The sequence below is a fragment of the Rhinopithecus bieti genome, unplaced genomic scaffold (assembly GCF_001698545.2).
Source record: "Rhinopithecus bieti isolate Rb0 unplaced genomic scaffold, ASM169854v2 scaffold_13351, whole genome shotgun sequence".
NCBI lineage: Eukaryota > Metazoa > Chordata > Mammalia > Primates > Cercopithecidae > Rhinopithecus > Rhinopithecus bieti.
The window spans coordinates 2,134,561-2,156,123 of NW_016807514.1; the positions used below are offsets into that span (position 1 = coordinate 2,134,561).

General features: G+C 61.8%; 1 protein-coding gene across 1 annotated transcript in view; it reads left to right on the forward strand.

Annotated features, from left to right (window-relative positions):
- The window catches only part of MEGF6 (multiple EGF like domains 6), a 122,344-nt gene that overhangs the window by 80,002 nt on the left and 20,779 nt on the right, over window positions 1-21,563 (forward strand). The window contains exons 5-10 of the mRNA XM_017882421.1: window positions 7,079-7,201; window positions 16,477-16,602; window positions 17,398-17,520; window positions 19,606-19,728; window positions 20,049-20,186; window positions 20,844-20,963. Of these exons, the coding sequence (XP_017737910.1) occupies window positions 7,079-7,201; window positions 16,477-16,602; window positions 17,398-17,520; window positions 19,606-19,728; window positions 20,049-20,186; window positions 20,844-20,963 (753 nt within the window). The remainder of the gene's footprint in view (window positions 1-7,078; window positions 7,202-16,476; window positions 16,603-17,397; window positions 17,521-19,605; window positions 19,729-20,048; window positions 20,187-20,843; window positions 20,964-21,563) is intronic.

Below are 21,563 nucleotides of genomic sequence, written 5' to 3' on the forward strand. Positions count from 1 at the left end.
CCTGCCCCGTCGCCCGGCCGCCGGCTTAGGGCGCAGCGCGGCTGGTCCTCGTGCCCTCCTGCCCGCCGGCCTACCCGGCCATGGGGGCGTCCCGGGACCGCGGGCTGGCCGCGCTCTGGTGCCTTGGGCTCCTGGGGGGCCTGGCGCGCGTCGCGGGCACGCACTACCGCTACCTCTGGAGGGGCTGCTACCCGTGCCACCTGGGCCAGGCCGGCTACTCCGTGAGCGCCGGTGACCAGAGGCCAGGTGGGCGCCGGGCGAGCCTGGGCAGGGGCGGGCGGGGCCAGGGCGCCTTCTCCCCGGCGCGCTCCCTTTGTTTCCTCTTTTTAAAGTTTGCGCCAGGGCGCTGCCAGCTAGGCTGGAGGAAGCAGGGCGGGGCAGTGCCCTGCTTCTGGGACAGGGCCCGTGGGCGCTGAGAAGTCGGACACCCCCGTCCCCTCTCAGGGCTGTCGGCAGAGACTGCTAACGGCCGGGTCCCTTGACCGGAGGAAAGGAAAACATCCCCGGCGTTTGTCTGTGGGAGCAGGGTCCCCCGCTCCCCATGGCACTGGCGTTTTTGCAGGTCAAGTGAAAAGGCAGGCTAGAGAGAAAGGCCCTTTGGGACCCCCGGAGCTGAGTCTCCAGGGTCCCCAGAGCTCAGCCCCTTTGGGGTCCTGTCTGTGAATGTGGCAGGTGCCGTTCTTCCTGGAGCCCCACAGGCATGGGCAACTGAGGACCCTGGTGACCTGGGAAGCAGGTTACAGCCCTGCCCTCTTTCCGTCCTGCCTCTCTCTGCAGCTGGGATCTGGGGCCCGCACTGGGCCCGCTTCCCTCCACGCGGTTGCTTTGAACTCCTGGGATCCACAGAGCTTGGAGCTGGGCACCCTCGGGAATTGGAGGAGGGGTTGTGGGGTGTGCGGCTCCCAGTGAGTCATCAGCTGCATTATCCGGGGTAGGCAGTGGCTGGTGGGGGTCCTGAAATGCCTCCTTAGAGACATCACCCCTCCTCAGCTGTTTCGAGTGCTGGTCGGAGCCTCTGCTGCTCTCCTGCCTGAAGGACTAAGCACGATGCCCTCAGTGTGGCAAAGGCTTCCTTCATCCCTGTCTTGGTCACTTGGCCCGGGGGGCGGTCCAGGCTCTATCTTCGCTGGGTAGGCAGCCTTCCGGCTGTGTGGCTCAGCCAAGGCCAGGTCCACCCACAGTGGCACTAAATGCCTTGCGACTGGTTAGCATCCAAGGCCTCTGGCTGGGTGTTGCTGGGCTCTCGGGAGCTGGGAGCCCCTGTCCTGGTCCAGGCATGCTCCAGCTTTTGGGGGGGAGAAGGAGAAGGGCCCGTAGGTAATGGTGTGTGCTCCCTGGGGGTGAGGACCCCGTGGCATGTGTGGGGGACAAAGCAGGGCTTGGAACTTGATAACTGCCCTGAGCAGAGCTTTCTGGCAGGGGCCCAGAGCCCTCCAAGTTTCCTGTAAGTCCAGGCGGGCTTCAGAAGGGGTATGTCTTGGGTGGTTTCTGCAGAGGCAGCTGGTTCAAGGCAGCCCAGCCATGCCTGTCCACTTGCCTTTGTAGTCCTGGGCTGGGAGCTGTGGGACGTAGGTGATGGTCGCTGGGGGCCCCATGGGCTCCCTGAGGCTCCTCCACTCCCCAGCCTGGTAGACACTGCAGGTCTCACCAGCCTCCCGGTGAACCAGCCCGTGTTGGCACAGCCATGTCACCGTGTGCCAGCATGCTGACGGTTCTGTTGTGAGGCTGCCAAAGTCCATAGTCTCGTATCTAGCCGAGGGCAGCAGCAGGATCCTGGCCCAGCTGTTCCTTAAAATAGCTGCTCTCTGAGCCCACTTGTCTCCCACCAGATGGCTCCCGCCAGGTTCATGTCGCATGTCTGGTTCATGTTCATGTCTGGGGCCTCTCTGGCCTGCCACCTTCCCCATGTGGGGCTTGACCTGGGACTGGGCAGGGACAGTGGATTTGCTTCCAGGCTGGGCCGTTGTCACTGGAATGAGCAGGTTTTGTTGCCTGACTCATAGGGGCCTCTAGGTTCCTTTCGGCCTTTGCTGGGGCCCCGCCCACCTCAGGCTCAGGCCCCCACACTGGCCTCTGCGTCTCGGGGACCAGTGCTTCCTGGGGGCCCTGGTCCCACTGCGGGGCTCAGTGGGCAGCATGGTCTGTGTGCAGGCGGCACGGGCTGGTCCTGGAGCACAGGTCTGCAGAGGAGAGAACCTGGGGAGCCAGCTTCTGCAGGGCACGCGGCTCCCGTGAACCTGGCTGTGCGACCAGACCCACAGAGGGCGCAGGAGCCGGGGGGCCGGGCTGCCAGAGGTGGCACTGGGAGCCCCAATTTCCAGCCCAGATGGTCTGAGCCTCTGTGACTCCTGAGACGACAGTGATGTGCTCTGCAGTTGCGTCCTGTGGGTGCGGTAACAAATAACCATACACTCAGTGCTTAGGACGGCACGGATTTATTACCTGACAGTCCTGCGAGGCCCAGTCCAAAGTGGGCTAAAATCAAGGCGTGGGCAGGGCTGTGCTCCTTCTGGAGGCTGTAGCGGAGAGTCTATCTCTTGCCCCTTTCAGCCTATAGAGGCCGCCCGCATTCCTGGTCTTGTGGCCCCTCCTCCATCCTCAAAGCCTACAGCACAGCACCTGCCAATCCCTGCCTCCCTCTGACCTCTGCTTCCATGCTCACATCTCCTCCTCCCCACCCTCTGACCCTCCTGCCTCCCTCTTTTATAAGGACGCTGTGATCATGTTGGGCCCACCTGGATATGCCAGGATAACCTCTCATCCCAGATCCTCAACTCAGTCCCATCTGTAAAGGTAGGTCCCTCTGCCAGATGAGGGTCTGGGGATGAGGATGTGGACATCTCTGGGGGATGTTCGTTATTCAGCTGACCACATTGTCCTGAAAGGCCACTGTGCCTATGGCTCTTCAGGTCACAGCCGCAGCCAGGGTCACCGGCTCAGCACTTGCGGGATCCTTGCAGCCGTCTGAGAACAGCTCAGCCCTGCCATCACGTGGGGTGCCTTGGGAGTGGGGCGGAAAGGGTTTGGGTGACGTGTTCCTGCCTTACTTTCTGAGCGAAAATCATTTCTATTAAGGCGATTTGCTCAGTTCAAAGGGGCCGAGATCTCAGAGTGGAGGGGACCCCGGCAGGAGGTTGTCTGGCCAAGTGCCTGTCCCTGTAGGCCTCTGTCGTCCAAGTGGGAGGCCCCAAATCCTTCACCCTTGAGCTGGCTCGCTGTGTCCAGAAGCTGATCCTGGCTGACAGCAAACAGCAGGCACCGGAAGCCTGGGTGCGCTTCACCGCCCCCACCCACCAACCCTGTCTCCATCACCACAGCCCCCTGCCACTACCAGACGGTGCGGCTAGGGTGAGAAGGGCTTGGCCTAGCCGACCTGGGCCTGTGCATTTCCAGAAGGAGCGTGGAATTTCTGAAGGGACTAGTGGCTGAGAGAGGCGGGGCCGAGCCCTGCTGGGATGCTGGAGTCCCAGTGTTCCTGTCCACGTAGCAGGAGGACACTTACATCATTACTTTTCCCCCTCTCAGGGGTCTTGGATGGAGGGATCTGAGCTCAGGGGGAAAGGGCCTCCTTCCTGAGCCCTTCAGGTGGGTGCCACCCACCCTGCCCTGCCCATTGGGCATGAATCTGCACCCCAGCTGACTCTCATTGGAGGGCACCAGGTCCCTCTGTCCCTCAAGCTTCTTTGGGGCACTGTTGGGGGCCTGTTAACCCTTTGCTTTCAAGCTTCTTCCTGCAAACCATCCTGGTCTTTGTGAAGGTTGCAGTGACGACTTCATGGTGCAGGTGGAGAGGGTTCCTGGTCTCATTTGCAGCCCCCTCTGGGAGGCAGCCTCAGGGCTTAGGGACCCTGGGGGTCTCCCCAGAGTGGGTGTGGCTTGTGCAGGGAGTGGATGGCCCTGGAGGTCCCAGGCAGAGACCCCGGCCTCGTGGGGCTGTTGGTGTCATCTCTGGGTTGCAGGCAGATTCTCAGAGCGTGGATGGGCAGCAGGGTTTCCATAGGTGGTGGGCACAGCCTGGTGGGTGGGTGTCATCCGTGGACTCAGGCTCGGGGACAGCTATGAAGAACTTCTCGGTGTGTGCTGCGCTGGCTGCTTGCAGCTAGCTGTCAACAGTGCTCCGATGCCGGAGTTTTAGGATTTAGTCCCGAAGGCAGGCATTTTCGCCGGAACCGTGGGTGGGAACTGGAGGTGGTGGGAAGGCGTGGTGGTCACAGCCGATCATGGACCTGGTGATTGTTAAGCAGAATTAGAGAACCTCGGCTCTGTGTAGCCCCTGGAAGCGAGGGATCAGGCTAGCCATGTTTCCCATGCGGTCGAGGACTGGTCGTTTGAAATCATATTTTCTCTCAGCGAGGCCACACCCGGTGGGAGTCTGCCGGTGGCATTTTGAACTGAATGTTGCCTTCCCTCTCGAGGCAAGGTCAGCGGGCAGGGCCTCCATTGTCACCCTGGCCAGAGGGCCCCAGACGCTCGGCTCAGAGCTTTTGGAAGAGCACGTGTTTGTCTTTCTCCCCATGGTGACTCCTTGGCGGCTCTCAGAAGCCCCTCCCTCTCTTCAGATCTGTGAACCCGGCTTTGGGGTGGGTGAGGTTGTCGGATAAAAGGTGTCACCTGGGCCGGTGCGGTGGCTCACGCCTGTAATCCCAGCACTTTGGGAAGCCAAGGCTGGCAGATCACCTGAGGTCAGGAGTTTGAGACCAGCCTGGCCAACATGGTAAAACCCTGTCTCTATTAAAAATACAAAAATTAGCCGGGCATGGTAGCGGGTGCCTGTAATCCCGGCTACTCAGGAGGCTGAGGCAGGGGAATCGCTTGAACCCAGGAGGCGGAGGTTGCAGTGAGCCGAGATTGCGCCATTGCACTCTAGCCTAGGCAACAGAGCAAGACTCTGTCTCAAAAAAAAAAAAAAAAAAGACAGCGTCACCTGGCCTGAGTAGCAGGGATGGACTGCAGTGCCTGGGGTGATGCCCATGTCTGCCCTGACCTGGGTACTGGGCTCTTGCCCTCCTCTCCTGGCACCTCCTGTAGTTGGTCCATGCTGTCTATATGGCCCACGCGGTCTCTCCCTCATGTTAGCCTTGGCCTCTCTGGCCGGGGCACTACTGGCACTTCCAAAGCTTCTGCCATGCCCAGAGGCCCCAGACCCCTAGGAGAGTCCTCCTGGAGTGCTTCTGGAAGTCTCTCCGGTGGGGGTCACGGCATGTTCTGTGGGCAGTGCTGAGGCTGCACAGCTCCATCTGTCCCCGCCACTGGCTGCTTCTCCTCTGAGAGCCCCTGTGTGCTGGGTGTTCTGGCCAGCTGGCAGGGGCCCAGCAGCTGCAGGGCTTCTGACCCAGGTTAGCCCAGGGGCTGCATACACAGGTGTCCAGGAAGCCTGTGGCCTCCTGCCTGTCTGCTCTGTTCTGTTTGCCTCGGTCGCTGCCTGGATTCCCCTGAGGCCTGGCTTGGCGACGTGGGCCTGGAGGGTGGGATGAGAGGCTGGGCAGCCCAAAGCCATCTCCACATCTGTGCTTTCCTACTACGTTCCTGCAGAGGGTGGTGATGGGCCTGGGTGCAGCCCCCTGGGTCTCCAGACCTGGCAGGGTATCAGGGGAAGGATGCCTGGAGCACCACCGGCTCTCAGCTCGAGGTGCATTCCAGGGGTCCTACTGCACCTTTGGGCTTCCAGCCAGCACTTTCCCTATGCCTGTTCCACGGGGCTGGGCATAGAAGCAGGTGGGCCCAGGTGTCCTGTGGTAGGAGGCTTCCTCTCAAAAGTGGACCTGCCCTTGGATCCCTCCCTGTTCTCTTCAGCCATGCTTATTCAGGGGGCTTGGTAAGCAGCGGGGGGGACAAGGGTCCTGCGAGGTGTCTGTGGCCTTGGGCTGCTGCTCTGCTCCCCTTGGCCGGTCCCCAGGCTGTGGAAGTCCAGGCAGTGCAGATGCGTGGAGAGTCCTCAGGACCAGGCTGCCCTCGACCCCTTCCTGCTCTCCCATTCCCCCTCCCGCCTTTGAGTGGGGCCTCAGCTAAGTCTGGAACCTGAGGACACATGGTTCTAAACTGAGCTGGCCCTTGGGCAGGGAGGGTCTGACGGGGTCTGGGCTGCTCTGGGATGGTGGGTGGCACTTCACAGGGGAGGGCGCTGGCACAGCGGGGGCTCCTGCCTGAGATGCGGTGGGGCTGCCCTTCTGGGTCTTTGCATGGGGAGCCTGTGGGTGTGGGGGGCCCAGGCTGACCCCAGCCGCATTAGTTTCCCCGGGCTGCTGGAATAAACACTGCAAACAGGGTGGCTGCAAACAATAGAAGTTTCTTCTTTCACCGTTTGGAGGCCACGATTCTGAACCCAAGGTGTCCACAGGGTCACCCTCCCTGTGAACCTGTAGAGAGGACCTTCCTGACCTCTTCTGGCCGTCCTTAGCTGTGGCCTCATCACTATAGTCTCTGCCTGGTCTTCACATGGCCCTCTCTGTGCGTCTCTTGTCGGGACATGGGCATTGGATTTAGGGCCCACCCTCATCTGGAACAATCTCATCTTGAGCCTGAACTTAGGGCAGCTGCAAAGACCCTGTTTCCAGACAAGGCCTCACTGGGAGGCTCCAGATGGCCATGAACTGTGGGGACACTCTTCAAGCCAGCACGTCCGCCCCTTCCCTCCCATCTCTCAGACTCCCCCCACAGCCTGGGCATGGCCATCTCAAAAGCTGTCAGTTTCTCTTTTTGGGCTTGTGGGTCCTAGTGGAGTGGTTGACACTGCCCAGGAAGCACTTTGTGGATTTGGACTTAAGAAAACCGCGTGTGCTCCAGGTTCAGTCTTGAAAGGCGCTAGGGGCCCAGCCTGTCCCTGGAGCCCTCTGCTGCTCCCCACCTTCTGGCTGGCCCTCGAGACGGTGGCTCTTCCTTCCTGAGCAGGTGTCCAAGGTGGGAGCGCAGACCGTGCCTCCTCGGCTCCAGCTCCGCCAGGTGTGGGTGAGGGGCTCAGAGATGGTGCCCTTGAGGCATGGGGGGTCCTGGGTCTGGGCCTGTGGCACCTGGGGGGCTATGTCAGCAAGGCAGGAAGGCGCGGGTGCCCAGCTGCTGACCCTTCCCCTTTCCTTTCCAGATGTGGACGAATGCCGAACCCACAACGGTGGCTGCCAGCAGCGGTGCGTGAACACCCTAGGCTCCTACCTCTGTGAGTGCAAGCCCGGCTTCCGGCTCCACACTGACAGCAGGACCTGCCTGGGTGAGTGTCGCCTGGAGACCCTGCCCGGGCTCCTGGCTTCAACCATCCCCGCCCTCTGGGGTGTGCCCGGGCCTGGCCTGAGAGGGTGGCTGTGGACATGGAGAAGCAGAGGCCGCTGTGGCGGTGGCTCCTTCCTGTGGAGCATGGCTCTGTGGAATCCTGGCCGCACCTTGCCCCAGGCTCAGGCCAGGAAAGGGACCGAGGGCCAAGTTGCCAGGTCCCCATAACCCCAACTGCAGACCCTCTGCAGCCACAGTAAGCCTTGCTGTGGTGCTGAGGCCTCTCTCGGTGGACTGGGGAGTGAGCCTGTGGGTGGAGATCCTATTAAAGATTTTCTACAGCAGAAGCTGCCGTGGTTGATCAGCAGGGACCTGGACTGGTTGTGATGTCCCTTAGATTTGATTTGAGGGAGGCCGGGGTTGCTTGCTAGGTGGCGGGGGAGGCTGGCCGAGGAGGCCTGGTCCAGGGCTGGGGCTGTGTGAGGCCACCCTTCGCCTGCAGAGCCGGGCTTTGTGGGCCCAGGTGATCCCTGCCCAGCCTTGGGGAGCCTGGAGGGTGTGGGGTGTGGCAGGTGGGGTAGGGGTGACCGAGAAGTGAGACCCTGGCCCTCAGCTTCCTCTGCGGGGTCTCTTGGATGTGGGAATGGGCTGGAGGAGGTGTTGGGGACAGGGACTGTGGCTGCAGGGAGGGAAGGTTAGAGGGAAGGAGGGACGGTGCCAGGCCCCGAGGAACCGGCACAGGGCTGAGCAGGGGGCTAGAGCCCAGGAATCTGGGGTGAAGAGTAAGTACCCAGTCAGCCACCCTCACCCTTTGATGCCCCCACTCCTGGCTGGCTCTGGACACAGGCGCCCCAAGCAAGGACAGGACTGACCCTTTCGCTGGCCTCTGTCTGGGAAGCATGGGGGGGTCGTTCTCTGGGTGACCGGGGTCAGGACGCCCCTTCTTTCTGCCTTGGAGGCCCAGAGCAGGGCCCAGGCCGGCTCCGAGCAGCCTCAGCCTCCCTCCTGGGCCTGCCTGCGATGTGGCAGGGCGGCCTGCCAGCCCGGGGCCCCCCCGCACACACTCACATGTCCCGGCCGCCGTGGGGATCCAGGCAGCGGCTCTGTCAAGTTTCCCTGGGTCTGAAAGTAGAAACAGATGCAGGAATGTTGTGATGTACTTCAGGACAACGGAGATGGGGTGCGGCCCCCGCCCGCTGCCCTGCGGGGACTTCTGGGAGCCTGGGGCACTTTAGCCTTGCGCCCCCAGTCCCCTCAGGTCCCCTGGAAGAGGCGGCTCTTGGGGGGCATGTCCTTTTCTCGACCCTCCTCTCAGGCAGGGTCTTCCTTGTGGAAGGGCAGCTCAGGTGTCAGTCCGGTGGGGCCTCTCCTGGCCTCTAATCCCCTCTCCTGGCCTCTAATCCCCTCTCCTGGCCTCTAATCGCCTCTCCTGGCCTCTAATCCCCTCTCCTGGCCTCTAATCCCCTCTCCTGGCCTCTAATCGCCTCTCCTGGCCTCTAATCCCCTCTCCTGGCCTCTAATCCCCTCTCCTGGCCTCTAATCCCCTCTCCTGGACTCTAGTCACCTCTCTTGGCCTCTAATCCCCTCTCCTGGCCTCTAATCCCCTCTCCTGGCCTCTAATCCCCTCTCCTGGCCTCCTATTGTGAGTGGGGGCCTTGGAACACTCACTCTCCTAGGCTTTGTTTTCACCATCTGTGTGATGGTGACCTTCCCTGAAACCCTCAAAAGGGACAGGGACCACCCCACCCACCACATCCCACTGCCCACCCGCCCGTCACTCACTCGGCTGGAGCCTCCTCCTGTAGCCGGGCCTCCTGGGATTTGCCTCCCAGGAGGCTGTCCTGGGGATGTCTGTACACTTGGGGCCCCAGAAGTCTTAATTTGCGGTACTTGCCCATTTTAAAGGTCTTCTCTGGGCCAGATGCCAGGGCCCCTGGGCAGGGCCTGCACAGCCTGGCAGGAGGCTCCTGGGACCTCGGGGCCCGTCTGGCCGTCACCCCCCAGGGTGCCCCCTGTGTGAGTGGTGGGCTCCCAGTGCCTCCACGGCCTTCTCTAGGGCTGGTGCCCGGCTCCTGGCCTCCTTGCTCCATGGAGGGCCCAGGTGAGACTCGCCTGCATGCCAGCCTGTCACCTAAGTGCGTTCACCTACTCGGGTCTGCTGGACGCAGAGCAGTGACCTTGGAGTGCACCTTCTCTTTCGTTTGACTGAGACTCCCAGCAAGGCCTTTACACCGACGCTTCAGGAAATACAGCCCCAGAGCTGTGATGCGTCTGTTTCGCTACGGAAGATGCTGGATGTTTCACCCCCTGGGAACAGGTGGTGACCCTCACTTTGACAACAAGAGTGACTTGGGTCCCACTAGCCTGTGGCTGAGTTGAGTTGGAGAAATGACTTCCTCTCCCTAAAGTCCCTGGTGGTGGCCTGGGCACCCCTGGCCTGGGGACACGTGAGGACTAGCCCCATTCCTAGGCCACCCTGCCTGGGCACCATCCAGACCCCCTTCCTGGCACTATCTGGGGCATGTTGTCCCCCCTCATCCCTTGCCCATGGTGGCCTCTGTGTGAGAGGGATGCCACACAGGCTTTGCCTCTGTGGGTGGGGGATACCAGATGGCGAGTTCCTGGGAGCTGACGCCTGCAGGGGCGGGGCCGGTTCCTCGGTCTCCTGGGAGTTTCCAGGATTGGCATGGGTTTGTCAGCCTGGGCCCAGCGGGAGTTGCTCTCTGTGGGGGCCTGAGAAGCTTCTAGAGTGGGGACGGAGTCCCCTGGGGGCCACTTCCCAGGCAAAGCCAGGCGTGTTTGTTTGAGGGATGCCTCACCGTCTCAAGCCCCTTCTTGTTGCTGAGGGACCCGGCCAGGCTGTGGGCCTGAGACGCCAGCCTGGGATAGGGAGGGTGTTGCGGCATCTCAGCTCCTGGCCAAGGGCTGCCCTGAGGGGCGTCTCCTGTGGCAGCTCAGCCTGGGCCCGTCAGAGGGCACTGCCCACCCAGTCTGTGCCAGGCTGCCTGGACTCTGTGAGGGCTTGCTGGGGGTAGGGCTGGATTTCTGGCCCCTGGGGGGTTTGGAACCCTTCACCCTCCACTGCCTTGCCTTCCTGCCTCGGTGTGGGGGCATCTTCTGGTTCACACTGGCACCGTCTGCCCAGGCCTCGGTTGACAGGAGTGGCCTCTCCCACCCCCACGGGCCAGTTGTGGGTGGGCTGCTCGGCTGGAACCTGGGGCTGCTGTGGAGCCCCTTCCCTGGGCCTGCCAGGGTCATCCTGGCTGGGAGGGTGCTGTGAGCCCTCCTGGGGCTTTGCCAGGGGACAAGGAACATGCCCCACAGGCTTGAGGCTCTGCAGTTGGACTCCCCACTAGCAGCTTGGAGTGAGGCTTGCAGAGAGGCTGGTGGAGAAACTGCCCAAAGATCCGCCCTTCCTTCCCCAGCCTGGGGCCAGAGCTCTCAGGGTGCTGACACCTCCAGGGCCCGGAGCAATCTGGGAAGGCTCCAGAGGAGGCTGTACCCGAAGGGGGCCTTAAAACACTCCAGAGGGGCCTTGAAACACACTTGAACTTGCCTCTGAGGCAGAGAGAGGGCAGGGAAGGTACAACCTCCACACCTCCCTCCCTTCTAGATGATCTTATGGAAATCAGACACCAAAAGGGTTCCCTTCTCAAAAGTGAGAGTCTACAGGAAGGACTTTGCCATTGGCTCCCACGTTGCGAGAGTGTGGGTCCCCGTTCCCCATTGCCCTGGCCGCCCAGTCCTGGTGTGCTGTATTGCCCAGGGCACCCAGTCTCTGGGGTGGGAAGAGCAGGGCCTAGTGAGGCCCGAGGGCGGGGCCACGCCTGCTTCTTATTCTCAGTCCCTGAGCCTGAGCCCGCCCTTGCCTTCCCCGGTGGTGTGGGGAGCAGTGGTCTGGCCCGAGTGTCTGGTTTTCCATTCTTGGTTTTCCATGACACCCTGCAGAGTGCCAGCGTGCGACACCCAGAGAGGAGAGCAGCTCCCATGTGGTCTAACACTGCACTGGAGGCCTCCGCCTCCATGTACCTGGGGTGCTCTGAGCCGGCACTATGCCCGCCTGTGCTCCCAGAGGCGGCCTGGCTGCCCTCTGGACCCTTGCCTTGGACATGGCTGTTCCCTTATGTCCCCTGGGTCGAGCAGCACTCCCAGGGCCTGTCTGAGGGTCAGAGATGTCACTGGCTCAACCAGCAGAGGTCCCTCCAGATGAAACGCCCTATGCGACCCCAGAGGAGAGGTGGGCCCTCTGTCCTCCCCATCTCAGCCCATGCCCATCAGGCCTTTGGGCTGCACACTGTGGGGGAGGGGACTCTATTGTCACCCCCTGGTGGCCTGGCCACCCCCTGCCTGTGTCCCTCAGAGTTAGATGGACTCATGTGCACACGGCTGGGGAAGGACTCCCGGCCCTGCCTCCCACCTGGCTCTGCCATAGTTGTGCTGTGTGCCCTGCCCTGGGGCAGACTTCCCTCCCCGGCCTGGGTCTCCCCATCACGGCAGCGAGAGGCTGCATAGATCCCCCACCTGGCCCCTGGGTTCCTTCTTGGAGGGGAGGCCCGGCCCAGAGGAGGCTGCTGGCAGGCGGCTCAAGTGTGTGAGCTCCGGGCTGCTGCTCAGAGCACATGTGTGCAGACCCAGGACCTGAAAAACCCAACCCAGACTGCAGTTGCAAACTGGGAGTCTGCCTCTCCCGCCTTATGGCTTTGAGAAGCTGGCCTGGGCCGAGCCAGTAGGAGAGAGGGGAGGAGCAGCTGATGGGCAGCCCCCTCAGTCCAGGAGACCACCCTGGGCTTCCACACATGGGAAGGGGGCCTCTTGTGGCCTTGTCTGAGTCTAGAGATGCTGGCTGAGGCCGAGCGGGGTGCTTGGGTACAGGGGTGGGGGTGTGGGATGGTTGCACCCCAACCCAGAGAGGCCACGGACCCCCATCTGGGTTCAGAAACCCAGCAGGAAGGTGGGGCACTTGGGCTGGGGGCGGCGTTGCCAGTGGGAAGGGGGAGCTGCTGCCCTGCCAGGGTAAGAGTCGGGAGCAAAGGGAGGTGAAACCAGCAGAAGGGGCGGCTGAGTCAGGGCCCATGTAGGGCAGGGAGGAGTGATGGGAGAGGCCTGGGCCGTGCCTTCAGCTGTGGTGAAGGGCCAGCACTGGCCGCCTTGCTCCCCTCTGACCGCCGCCCGGTGTGCTGGTGCCAGGTACTGCTTAGGGAGCGGGTTGCTGTCCTGACGATATAGACCAGGCCTGCCCTCCCAGGGCTCTGGTGACAAGGAAGCCACCTTCCTAAACGCTCTGAAGAAGCTGAACCAGTGTGATGCTCACGCAGCCCTGGGTCGGGGCCTCCCTCAGGAGGGCAGGTCGGAGCTGACACTCAGCAGCGAGTAGGCACATGTGGTGGTGCAGGTGCTGCGGGCATTGGGTGCCCACGGTGCGCCCTGCAGCTCCCACCCTGGAGTGCCCCTGTTGGGCCCTGCCGTCTGGCTTCCTTCATTCCACATGTGTGGTCCAGCTGCTGCCCGCCACTCCCTAAAGCGCCCGGTGCCCCTGGCAGGCCAAGAGGGCACTGCTAGCGCTTGTCTCTAGGGACCCACCTGTCCCCTTGGCCAGTGGGTCTGGACCACTGCAGCCAAGCATGGGCCCAGCTGACCACCCAGAAAGGCGGGTGCTGGGCAGGACGATCTGGCTGGCCCTGGGCCGGGGGGAGTGGGGGCCTTGCTGGGGTGTGAGCTGTGGGGTCAGCTTACCCTGGCCCATGGAGGGGGATAGTGGGCGTTTCCTTCCCTGCTCCGTCTCTGGATGCCTGGTGGCTGTGCTGTAGCATCAGTGTTTGCCTGGTACTCTGTGTTGTTGGGGTGACATCATGGGCTCAGACCCCTTGGCATGTGGATGAGGACAGCCACTCTCACGGGCTGTGAGTCGGTAGTGCCCTGTGCCACAAGGAGACCCCATTGAGAGGTCAGGGGACGGGGCAGGTGTACAGGGCAGGGCCGCCTGGAGGGGAGCTGGGGGATGTAACGCACCCCAGCCTGCCATCCTGTCCCCAACAGAGGGCTTCCTAGAAGGCAGGGCTGCGGGTGACCACTGACCACATGTGGCAGGAGACTCAAGGCCTAGAAACCACCCCAATCTGAGGGCAGTAATTATAAGCCCCGTGAAACCAGCAGGGACCAGAACCACGCTGGAGAGCTGGCCTCGAAACCACTGGGTTGGGTTTGGAGGCTTGGGCAGAAGAGCTGGTGGGCCCACATCCAGCCCCTGCCTCGGCACAGCTCTCAGTCAGCCAACGAGCTCAGAGGCTGGGCCTGGCCACTGATGCCCCACTCTCTGTTCCATCCGCCGCCCGGGACACTGCACCTCCAGCAGAGACCAAGCTGGCTCAGGCGGAAGGAGGCCCCTTTACCTTTGCAGAGCTCCAGCCTCACACTTGCCAGAATCCTGGGTGGTGCCACCTCCTGCTGGCAGAGGTTGGAATTGCACCCTAGCCCCAGTGGACCTGCATGTGCCTGGGCTGGAGTGATGTCTCCTAGAATTGGCAAACTGGGGAGTTAGGGTGACCCAGGCAGCTCTGGCTGCCAGAATGGAGAGAGTGCTCTGTGTCTCTTCCTTCAAGGACACTAATCCTGTCTGGTCAGGGCCCCACCCTATTCCCTCTCAGAGACTCTCTCTCCACATATATTCACCTTGGGGATTAAGGCTCCAACATATAATTATTTTAGGGAGGACACATTCCATTCATTACAGAGTGTCCCCCAGCAACAGTCAGTTGCATCTGATCTGGAAGTGGGCAAGGACTGAAGTTAGGTCTTGGCAGAACAAGACTCCAGAGTCAGGAAGGGACAGAAACGTTGGGCAGGATCGCCAAAGCACCGGTGCAATTGCGCACGCTGCCCATCCAACCCTCACTGGGTGGGGATGTTTTCCTTTGAGAAAACACCACTTCAGTATTAAAGAAGCGAAAGACACAGTAGGGCTTGCTGTCAAGCCCGCGTCTGTCCGCAGGTGAGCCTGTGAGGGCTGTGGACCACAGACAGGGAGGGTCTTCCCCCGCTGGGAGGCAAATCCCCAGTCCGTGTCTGATGGACACACTGAGCTTTGCCGGGTCTGAGCTTGGTCCGCTTTGCAGGGCTGTAGCAGGTGCGAGTCTTTGGCTGTGGCCTGGGCAGGGGTGGCTGGGCTGTGTGTTTTGCAGCCGGGTCTCAGTGCCCCAAGGGTTCGGGACACATCCCCAGCAGTGCTGGGCACTGGCCATGCAGGGGTGGCCATTCCTGAGCTGCATGTCCCAGTGCTGGTGAAAATCTGCCTGGTTCAGCTTTCCGGGAATCTGTGGCACAGGATATATGTGATGACACTGGGCTTGGCTCCCGGCTGTGCACAGCTTGGGAGCATCTGGGGTGTTAGAACTGTGTGGAGAGCAGCAAGAGGACGGGCTCTGGGGGCATCCCTGCCTCTGACCCCCCGCCCTGGTGGGCTTCAGTGGGTGCCATGCCCGGTGGTCCCTGGGTACATCTCGGGTCTCTGCCTGTCTGGAGGGGCTGACGAGAAGCCTCTTTCTTTCCCAGCCCTGCCACAGCCTCCTGGGTCCTTGTGGTGCCTGGGTCCTGATGGCCCAGCTTCCCTGCCATGGGCTCTGTGCCCCCTGTGCCTGCCTGGCCCTGCCAGAAGGGGGTCTGTTTCCTATTACGTGTTCCAGACAGGGGTGTTGTTGCTGTGGTGAGCACAATAAACAGGGCCCCCCGGGAAGGCTGGGCCAGCCGAGGCCTTGTTCAGAGGCCCCTGGAGCCACGGTAGTGGCTTCAGCAGAGCCGTCTCAGGTGAGGCAGGCCGGGCCTGGGGGCCAGGACAGCTCCCATCTTGTCTGGGCAGTTAAGTGGATGGGGCTCGGGGCTCGGAGGCACACGGGCTTACCTGAGTTCTGCCCTGGGCTCCCCACAGCCTGCACATGTCAGGGCCACGTGGGGCAGGAGACAGAGCCATCACTGCAACCCCCAACAGCCTCCCAAGGCTGGCTCTGCCCTAGGAGGGGACCCTCAGCGCCTGCTCCCCTGTGGGAGACAGGTACGGCGAGCGTGGTGGGGTTTTTAAGCCAACTTGCTCTGAGGGGCCTTCTCAGGGCCCAGAGGCAACTCCACTGCTCCAGCCGCTGCCTGCTCCGTTGACCTCTGACTGCCCTCCCCTCCGTGGTGCTGGGCTTCCCATCCACCATGCAGCAACAGTAGATGGGTTCCCCAGCCTCGGCCCCGGGCCCAGCCACCTCCCAGGGATGTTGGCAGCCCCCCAGGAGGTGCCCCAGAGGAGGCAGCATCTCAAAGAAGCCTCCCCGCTCCGAGAGTCTTGGTGCTTTGGTAATGGGGTTCGGGATTGCTTTGGGCACAGGCCTGGGCAGACGGCCTCCCTGCCCGGGCACAGGCAACAGCACATTCTTGCGGCTTCCCTCTGAGCTTGGGGCTGACTCCCTCCCTAACCACAAGGCGACTGCCAGAGACATGACAGTAACCAAACCCCCGCCAAGGGGCTGGCTGCAGCTTCTGGCAGAGGTCTAGTGCCCACCCTGGGTGTCCAGCCTGGCCCAGCACCTTCTCCCCCCGTCCCTGGGCCAGCTCAGGGCACAGCCCCATCCATCCACCAGGTACAGGCACCCGCTGAGTCAACCTGACCCCACAGCCCATGACCTGCAGGAATGTGCATGGAGGAATGAGAGCGTGGGCACTGCATGGGGTCAGGCGTGAGGTGTGGCCTGGCCTGGGGTGGGTAGGAGCTGTGCTGGTCCTTTGGGAACTGGGGGCCAAGCCTACGGCCCATGGCAACTGTCCATGGCATCCCCACACCTGCCTCCGCCCTGGCCTAAGGACCACGGTGGTGAGATGCCTGGGTCTGTCACCCTCTGCCAGCCTGCAGCCTCCTCCAGGGAGATGCAGCTTGCTAGGGCACTGAGCCCTTACTCGCAGCTTCTCAGAGACCCCTGGCACTTAGTGTTCTGTGCTGGGGGGTGCTGGGCTTCTGTCTGGGTGGGGCCCCCTTCTGTGTCCAGCCCTCAAGGCTGGGGCTGGAGGGTCCAGTGAATCTCCCGTGGGCCTGAGGATTCTGTGGGCGGCAGAGAAGGCAAACCCAGGCCTGTGGGCTGGGCAGGGAGACGGTGGAGATGAAGAGGTGGAGGGGCTCGGAGTGTCCGGGAGGGGTCCTACAGCAGGAGGAAGTGGCCATGCCACTCCCTGCTCCATGCCAGCCGGGGACAGACTGTTGGCCAGGCGTCCTCTTGGGCTGACCTGGGGTCCTCTCCGTGTCCCCAGCCATTAATTCCTGTGCCCTGGGCAATGGTGGCTGCCAGCACCACTGTGTCCAGCTCACGATCACTCGGCATCGCTGCCAGTGCCGGCCCGGGTTCCAGCTCCAGGAGGACGGCAGGCGCTGTGTCCGTGAGTGCTGCCAGCCCGGGAGGGATGGAGGACCTAGGGGTGGAGGCAGGACGAGCTGCCTTGCCTGGGCTACTAGAGGAAGTGGGTCTTCAGGAGGCCCCCAAGGCTCCTGAAAGGCCTGGTAGGGCATGGCCCAGCCCATTAGGCTGTGCCCCGGGGTGGCACATCTGGGGCTAGGAAGCTCAGGATGGGAGCCGCCTCACTACTGTAGGTGCCCACCTGATGGGGGCCGCCTCACTTCCATAGGTGCCCACCTGAGGCTTGCTGCCCCTGGGAGGAGGAGGCGGGCCCGGCCTGGTTTGGCACTTTGCTCTGAGTCCTCGACACTTCTTCATGGAAGGAGGGGGCTTTGCTGATGGTGACGGTGGGGCAGGCTCAGTGGTCCTCCAGAATATGGAAATGGGGCCTGTGGGTGGGGCAGGTGCTGAGAGAATGCCCCCACCTGGCCTCTAGGGTCCTCCCCAGTATGGGCATGAAGGGGTGGAGTCCCAGAGCTGGGGGCCACCGCCCTGGTGTCAGCGCCAGCACCTGGACAGAGCAGGGTGGTGGGGGGAGCTGGCCTGGGCTGCGGTTGACCTGGGCTGGCTGGCCTTGTCCGGAGACTGCACAGTCTTCTTGGCGTCTTGGGGCTTCCCGCACCTGGGAGGAGGGAGACCCACTGCCCAGCCCATCAGCCTGGAGCACGGAGTGAGGAGAGCACTGGGTGGGGGGATCTCACAAGAAGCCTTGGGGCAGGTGCCCTGCAGCCACTGGGATCCCCTCTCTCCAACCCCCTCCTTGGGTCCGTGGCTGCAGGGAGAAGCCCGTGTGCTGACAGGAATGGCGGCTGCATGCACAGGTGCCAGGTGGTCAGGGGCCTCGCCCACTGTGAGTGCCATGCAGGCTATCAGCTAGCAGCGGACGGCAAGGCCTGTGAAGGTAGGACGCCCCTCCCCTGCTCCGCTCCACCCAGGGTTAGAAATCACACCCAGGCGCTGTGGAGGGACCTGTGTCTAACTCTGGGGCCGTGGCCTCCCATGGGACCAGGCCCTTTGGGAGCAGGGCTGGCCCTGCCTTGCCCCCCTTGGGTGACCTGGGATGTGACGGTCTCATCTCCGCTGCTGGGGGCTGAGGGGCGACGGTAGGAAGGCTCGCCAAAGCTGCTCCCAGCCCGAGGCTCATTTCGCCAGAAGTGCGCCGTGGAGCCCAGGTGTTGCTTATATTTTTTAAACTATTGTATTTCCTAAGTAGTGCCTGCCTGGCAGGAAAACCAAAGAGATGAATCAGAGAAAAGGAATGAGCCAGGTGCTGTGGCTCACACCTGTAATCCCAGCACTTTGGGAGGCTGAGGGAGGATCGTTTAAGCCCAGTTGCTCAAGACCAGCCTGGGCAACGTGGCGAGACCCTGTCTCTAAACAATAATAAAAAGAAAATTAGCCAGGTGTGGTGGTGCTGTCTGGAGTCCTAGCTACTCGGGAATCTGAGGCAGGAGGATCACTTGAGCCCAGGCAGTCAAGGCTGCAGTGAGCTATGATCACACCACTGCACTCTAGCCTGGGTGGCAGAGCAAGATTCTCTCTCTCTTAAAAAGAAAAAAAAAAAAAAGTCCAGGCGTGGTAGCTCACACCTGTAATCCCAGCACTTTGGGAGGCCAAGGTGGGCAGATCACTTGAGTTTAGGAGTTCAAGACCAGCCTGGACAACATAATGAGATCCCCGTATCTACAAAAAAATAAGAAAACTCAACTAGCCGAGCATGGTGGTGCACACCTGTGGCCCCAGTTACTCGGGAGGCTGAGGCAGGAGTCCCAGCCACTCGGGAGGCTGAGGCAGGAGTCCCAGCTACTTGGGAGGCTGAGGCAGGAGAACCACTTGAGCCCAGGAGGTTGAGGCTACAGTGAGCCATGATTGCACCACTGCGCTACAGCCTGGGTGACAGAACGAGACACTGTCTAAAAATAAATAAATAAAATAATAATAAAAAAATAGAACTAAAGAAGAAAGGAGACGTTGTTACTGAGCCCAGGAAACACCTGGACGTATGGGGTGGGCTTCTGCTGCTTCGCTGGGGCTGTTTGTGAATGTGCTTTGTTTAGAGTCAGGTCGCAGGCAGGTGCCATTGTTTGGAACCCACTGCCACACCACACCACCCTCTGCAGCATGGCTGGGTAACGTTTATTTGTTAACCCTGTCCCTGCACGTCTGGGTATTCCTGACTCTTCCCTGGGTCAAGCAGCCTTGGGGAGCGGTTTGGCTGCTGCCGCCCTGGTAGTCCACAGGGTGAGTCTCTGAGGCAGCAGGGTGTGTCCAGACCAGGCAGTGGTCAGTTTCCAAGGGTATTAGTCCATTTTCGTGCTGCCAATAAAGACATACCCAAGACTGGGCAATTTACTAAAGAAAGAGGTTTAATGGAGTTATAGTTCCACGTGGCTGGGGAGGCCTCACACTCATGGCAGAAGGCCAGGAGGAGCAAGTCACACCTTACGTTGATAGCGGTAGGAAAAGAGAGCACTTGTGCAGGGAAACCCCCATTTTTAAAACCATCAGATCTCATGAGACTCATTCACTATCACGAGAACAGCGCAGGACAGACCCACCCCCATGATTCAGTCACCTCCCACTGGGTTCCTCCCACCACACCTGGGAATTGTGGGAGTTACAATTCAAGGTGAGATTTGCGTGGGGACACAGCCAGACCATATCACCAGCACCTGCTGGATGGCCACGGGGTGTCATGGTGTGTGGTTCCATGTCTTCACTGACGCCAGGAAAGTGCTGCTGGGTAATGGCATCTGGTCACTCAATGGGCTTAGCGTGAGACCCGTGTGGGTGCCAACTTCTTCATCCCAGGGGACCTGCAGGGCTGTGACTAGTGGTCGTCAGGGACCGTGGGATTGGCCCTGAATGCCTGTGTCATGTAGCCACAGGCCCTGGGTGTCAGCAGGCCGTGCGCTGTCTTCCACTGGCCCCATGCAAAGGCCCTTCCCAGCACCTCTGAGTCCTCCCCGTGGTCTCTCCCCTCCAGATGTGGACGAATGTGCCGCAGGGCTGGCCCAGTGTGCCCATGGCTGCCTCAACACCCAGGGGTCCTTCAAGTGTGTGTGTCATGCGGGCTACGAGCTGGGCGCTGATGGCCGGCAGTGCTACCGTGAGTGGGCAGCCAGCAACAGGTTGAAGGTGCCCGGGATGGCCATGCCACTCCCCAGGACCCCACGGCCTGCTTTGGTCGAAGAACAAAGAGCTTCCTTGTCAATCAGGGGCAGCCCTGCGTATGAGCCCTTGGTGGGCAGAGGGTCGAGGGAGGGCAGGGAGTCCCAGACCCGACAAGGCCTGGGAGCTCCATGTTGCTGCTTCCCACGGGTGTCCCCAGACCCGAGGCTGGCTGCTGGGTGGAGGTGGGGGGAACCAAGGTAGGTGGTGGTCATCCTAGCTGCCATCCCACATCCCGCGTGGCTGGTCTCATGGCAGGGATCGAGATGGAAATTGTGAACAGCTGTGAGGCCAACAACGGCGGCTGCTCCCATGGCTGCAGCCACACCAGCGCTGGGCCACTGTGCACCTGTCCCCGTGGCTATGAGCTGCACTCAGATCAGAGGACCTGCATCGGTGCGCACTGGCTCCTCCCAGATGCCCACACCCCACTCCAGGGACCTGCTGCCGCCCTGGGTCTGGGATCAGTTCCATGCCATGACTTGGAGGTCCTCTTCTGTCTCCCTGAGTTCTGGTCTGGCTGCCTGGGCCCAGGCAGGGTGGTAGGGCAGACCTGACAGAGGCAGCATCCTGGCCAGGAAAGACCCTAGGTGCCCACATCAGCCTGCAGGGCCCATACCCACGGTCATGGCACCCCCTTACCCCGTCAGCACCTCCTCAGTACCACCCCATCACCTGGGAAGGACCCAGTGTCCTGGGAGTCACACCCCAGACCCTGACTCTCAGATGGAGTCCCCACCCTCTAGCCCCAGTCCCAACACCTTGTTCCCAGCAGACAGGCGGGTGGCCCCAGGACTGTGACATGTGTCCTGTGTGTGTCTGTGTATACGGGACCAGGAACATGCATGTGCATGGGTGCGATTGTGTGGTGGGTGCGATTGTCTGCAGGTGCCATTATTTAGGTGTGCACACGTGAGACTGTGGGCAGGTGCACATGCAGTAGGGCACGTGGGTTGTGTGTGGTTGTATGCAGTTGCATTCAGTTGTGTGTGGGTGGGAGCGTGTGCATGTGCAGGTGCCTGGTACCAGGGGGCCCGTGGTGTGTGCCCACAGATATTGATGACTGTGCAGACAGCCCGTGCTGCCAGCAGGTGTGCACCAACAACCCTGGTGGGTACGAGTGCGGCTGCTACGCCGGCTACCGGCTCAGTGCCGATGGCTGCAGCTGTGAGGGTGAGCACTGCCCTGCCACTGCACAGCTGGGGTGGCCTGGGAGCAGGGCCGCCCTAAGGAAGGACACGGGGCTGGCTCTGGTCCCCCCATGGTGGGCATGGGGTCAGTCTGCTCTGTGCTCTACTGAGGGACTGTGGGTTCTGGTTGAGCACCCGCTGCATGCAGGGCTGTGGGTGTTGGCTGAGTGCCTGCTGCATGCAGGACTGTGGATATTGGTGGAGTGCCTGCTGAATGCAGGACTGTGGGTATTGGTGGAGTGCCTGCTGTGTGCACGGCTGTGCTGACCTGCTCCCTCCCTCCCTCTAGCCTAAGGTCACTGGCCACTCTCTCCTGGAGCTGGGCCTGTCCCCCTGGCTGCTGCCTGGCCGGCCCCTCCCAGCCTGGCCTCTAGCAGGTGTCTGCCATGGCTCTGACCCTGGGGTGGGAGGATAGCCAGAGTGGCCGCTGCGGCTGGGGGTGAGTTTTACTGGCTGGTTCAAGAGATGAGCCACTCACCTCTGGCAGGGCCACCAGGGCTTCAGTCCTGCAAATAGGACTTCGTGGGCAGGGGCCTCCCTGGTTCCCCACCCGGGAGCACAGGCCTCAGCGGCTCCGGGTCAC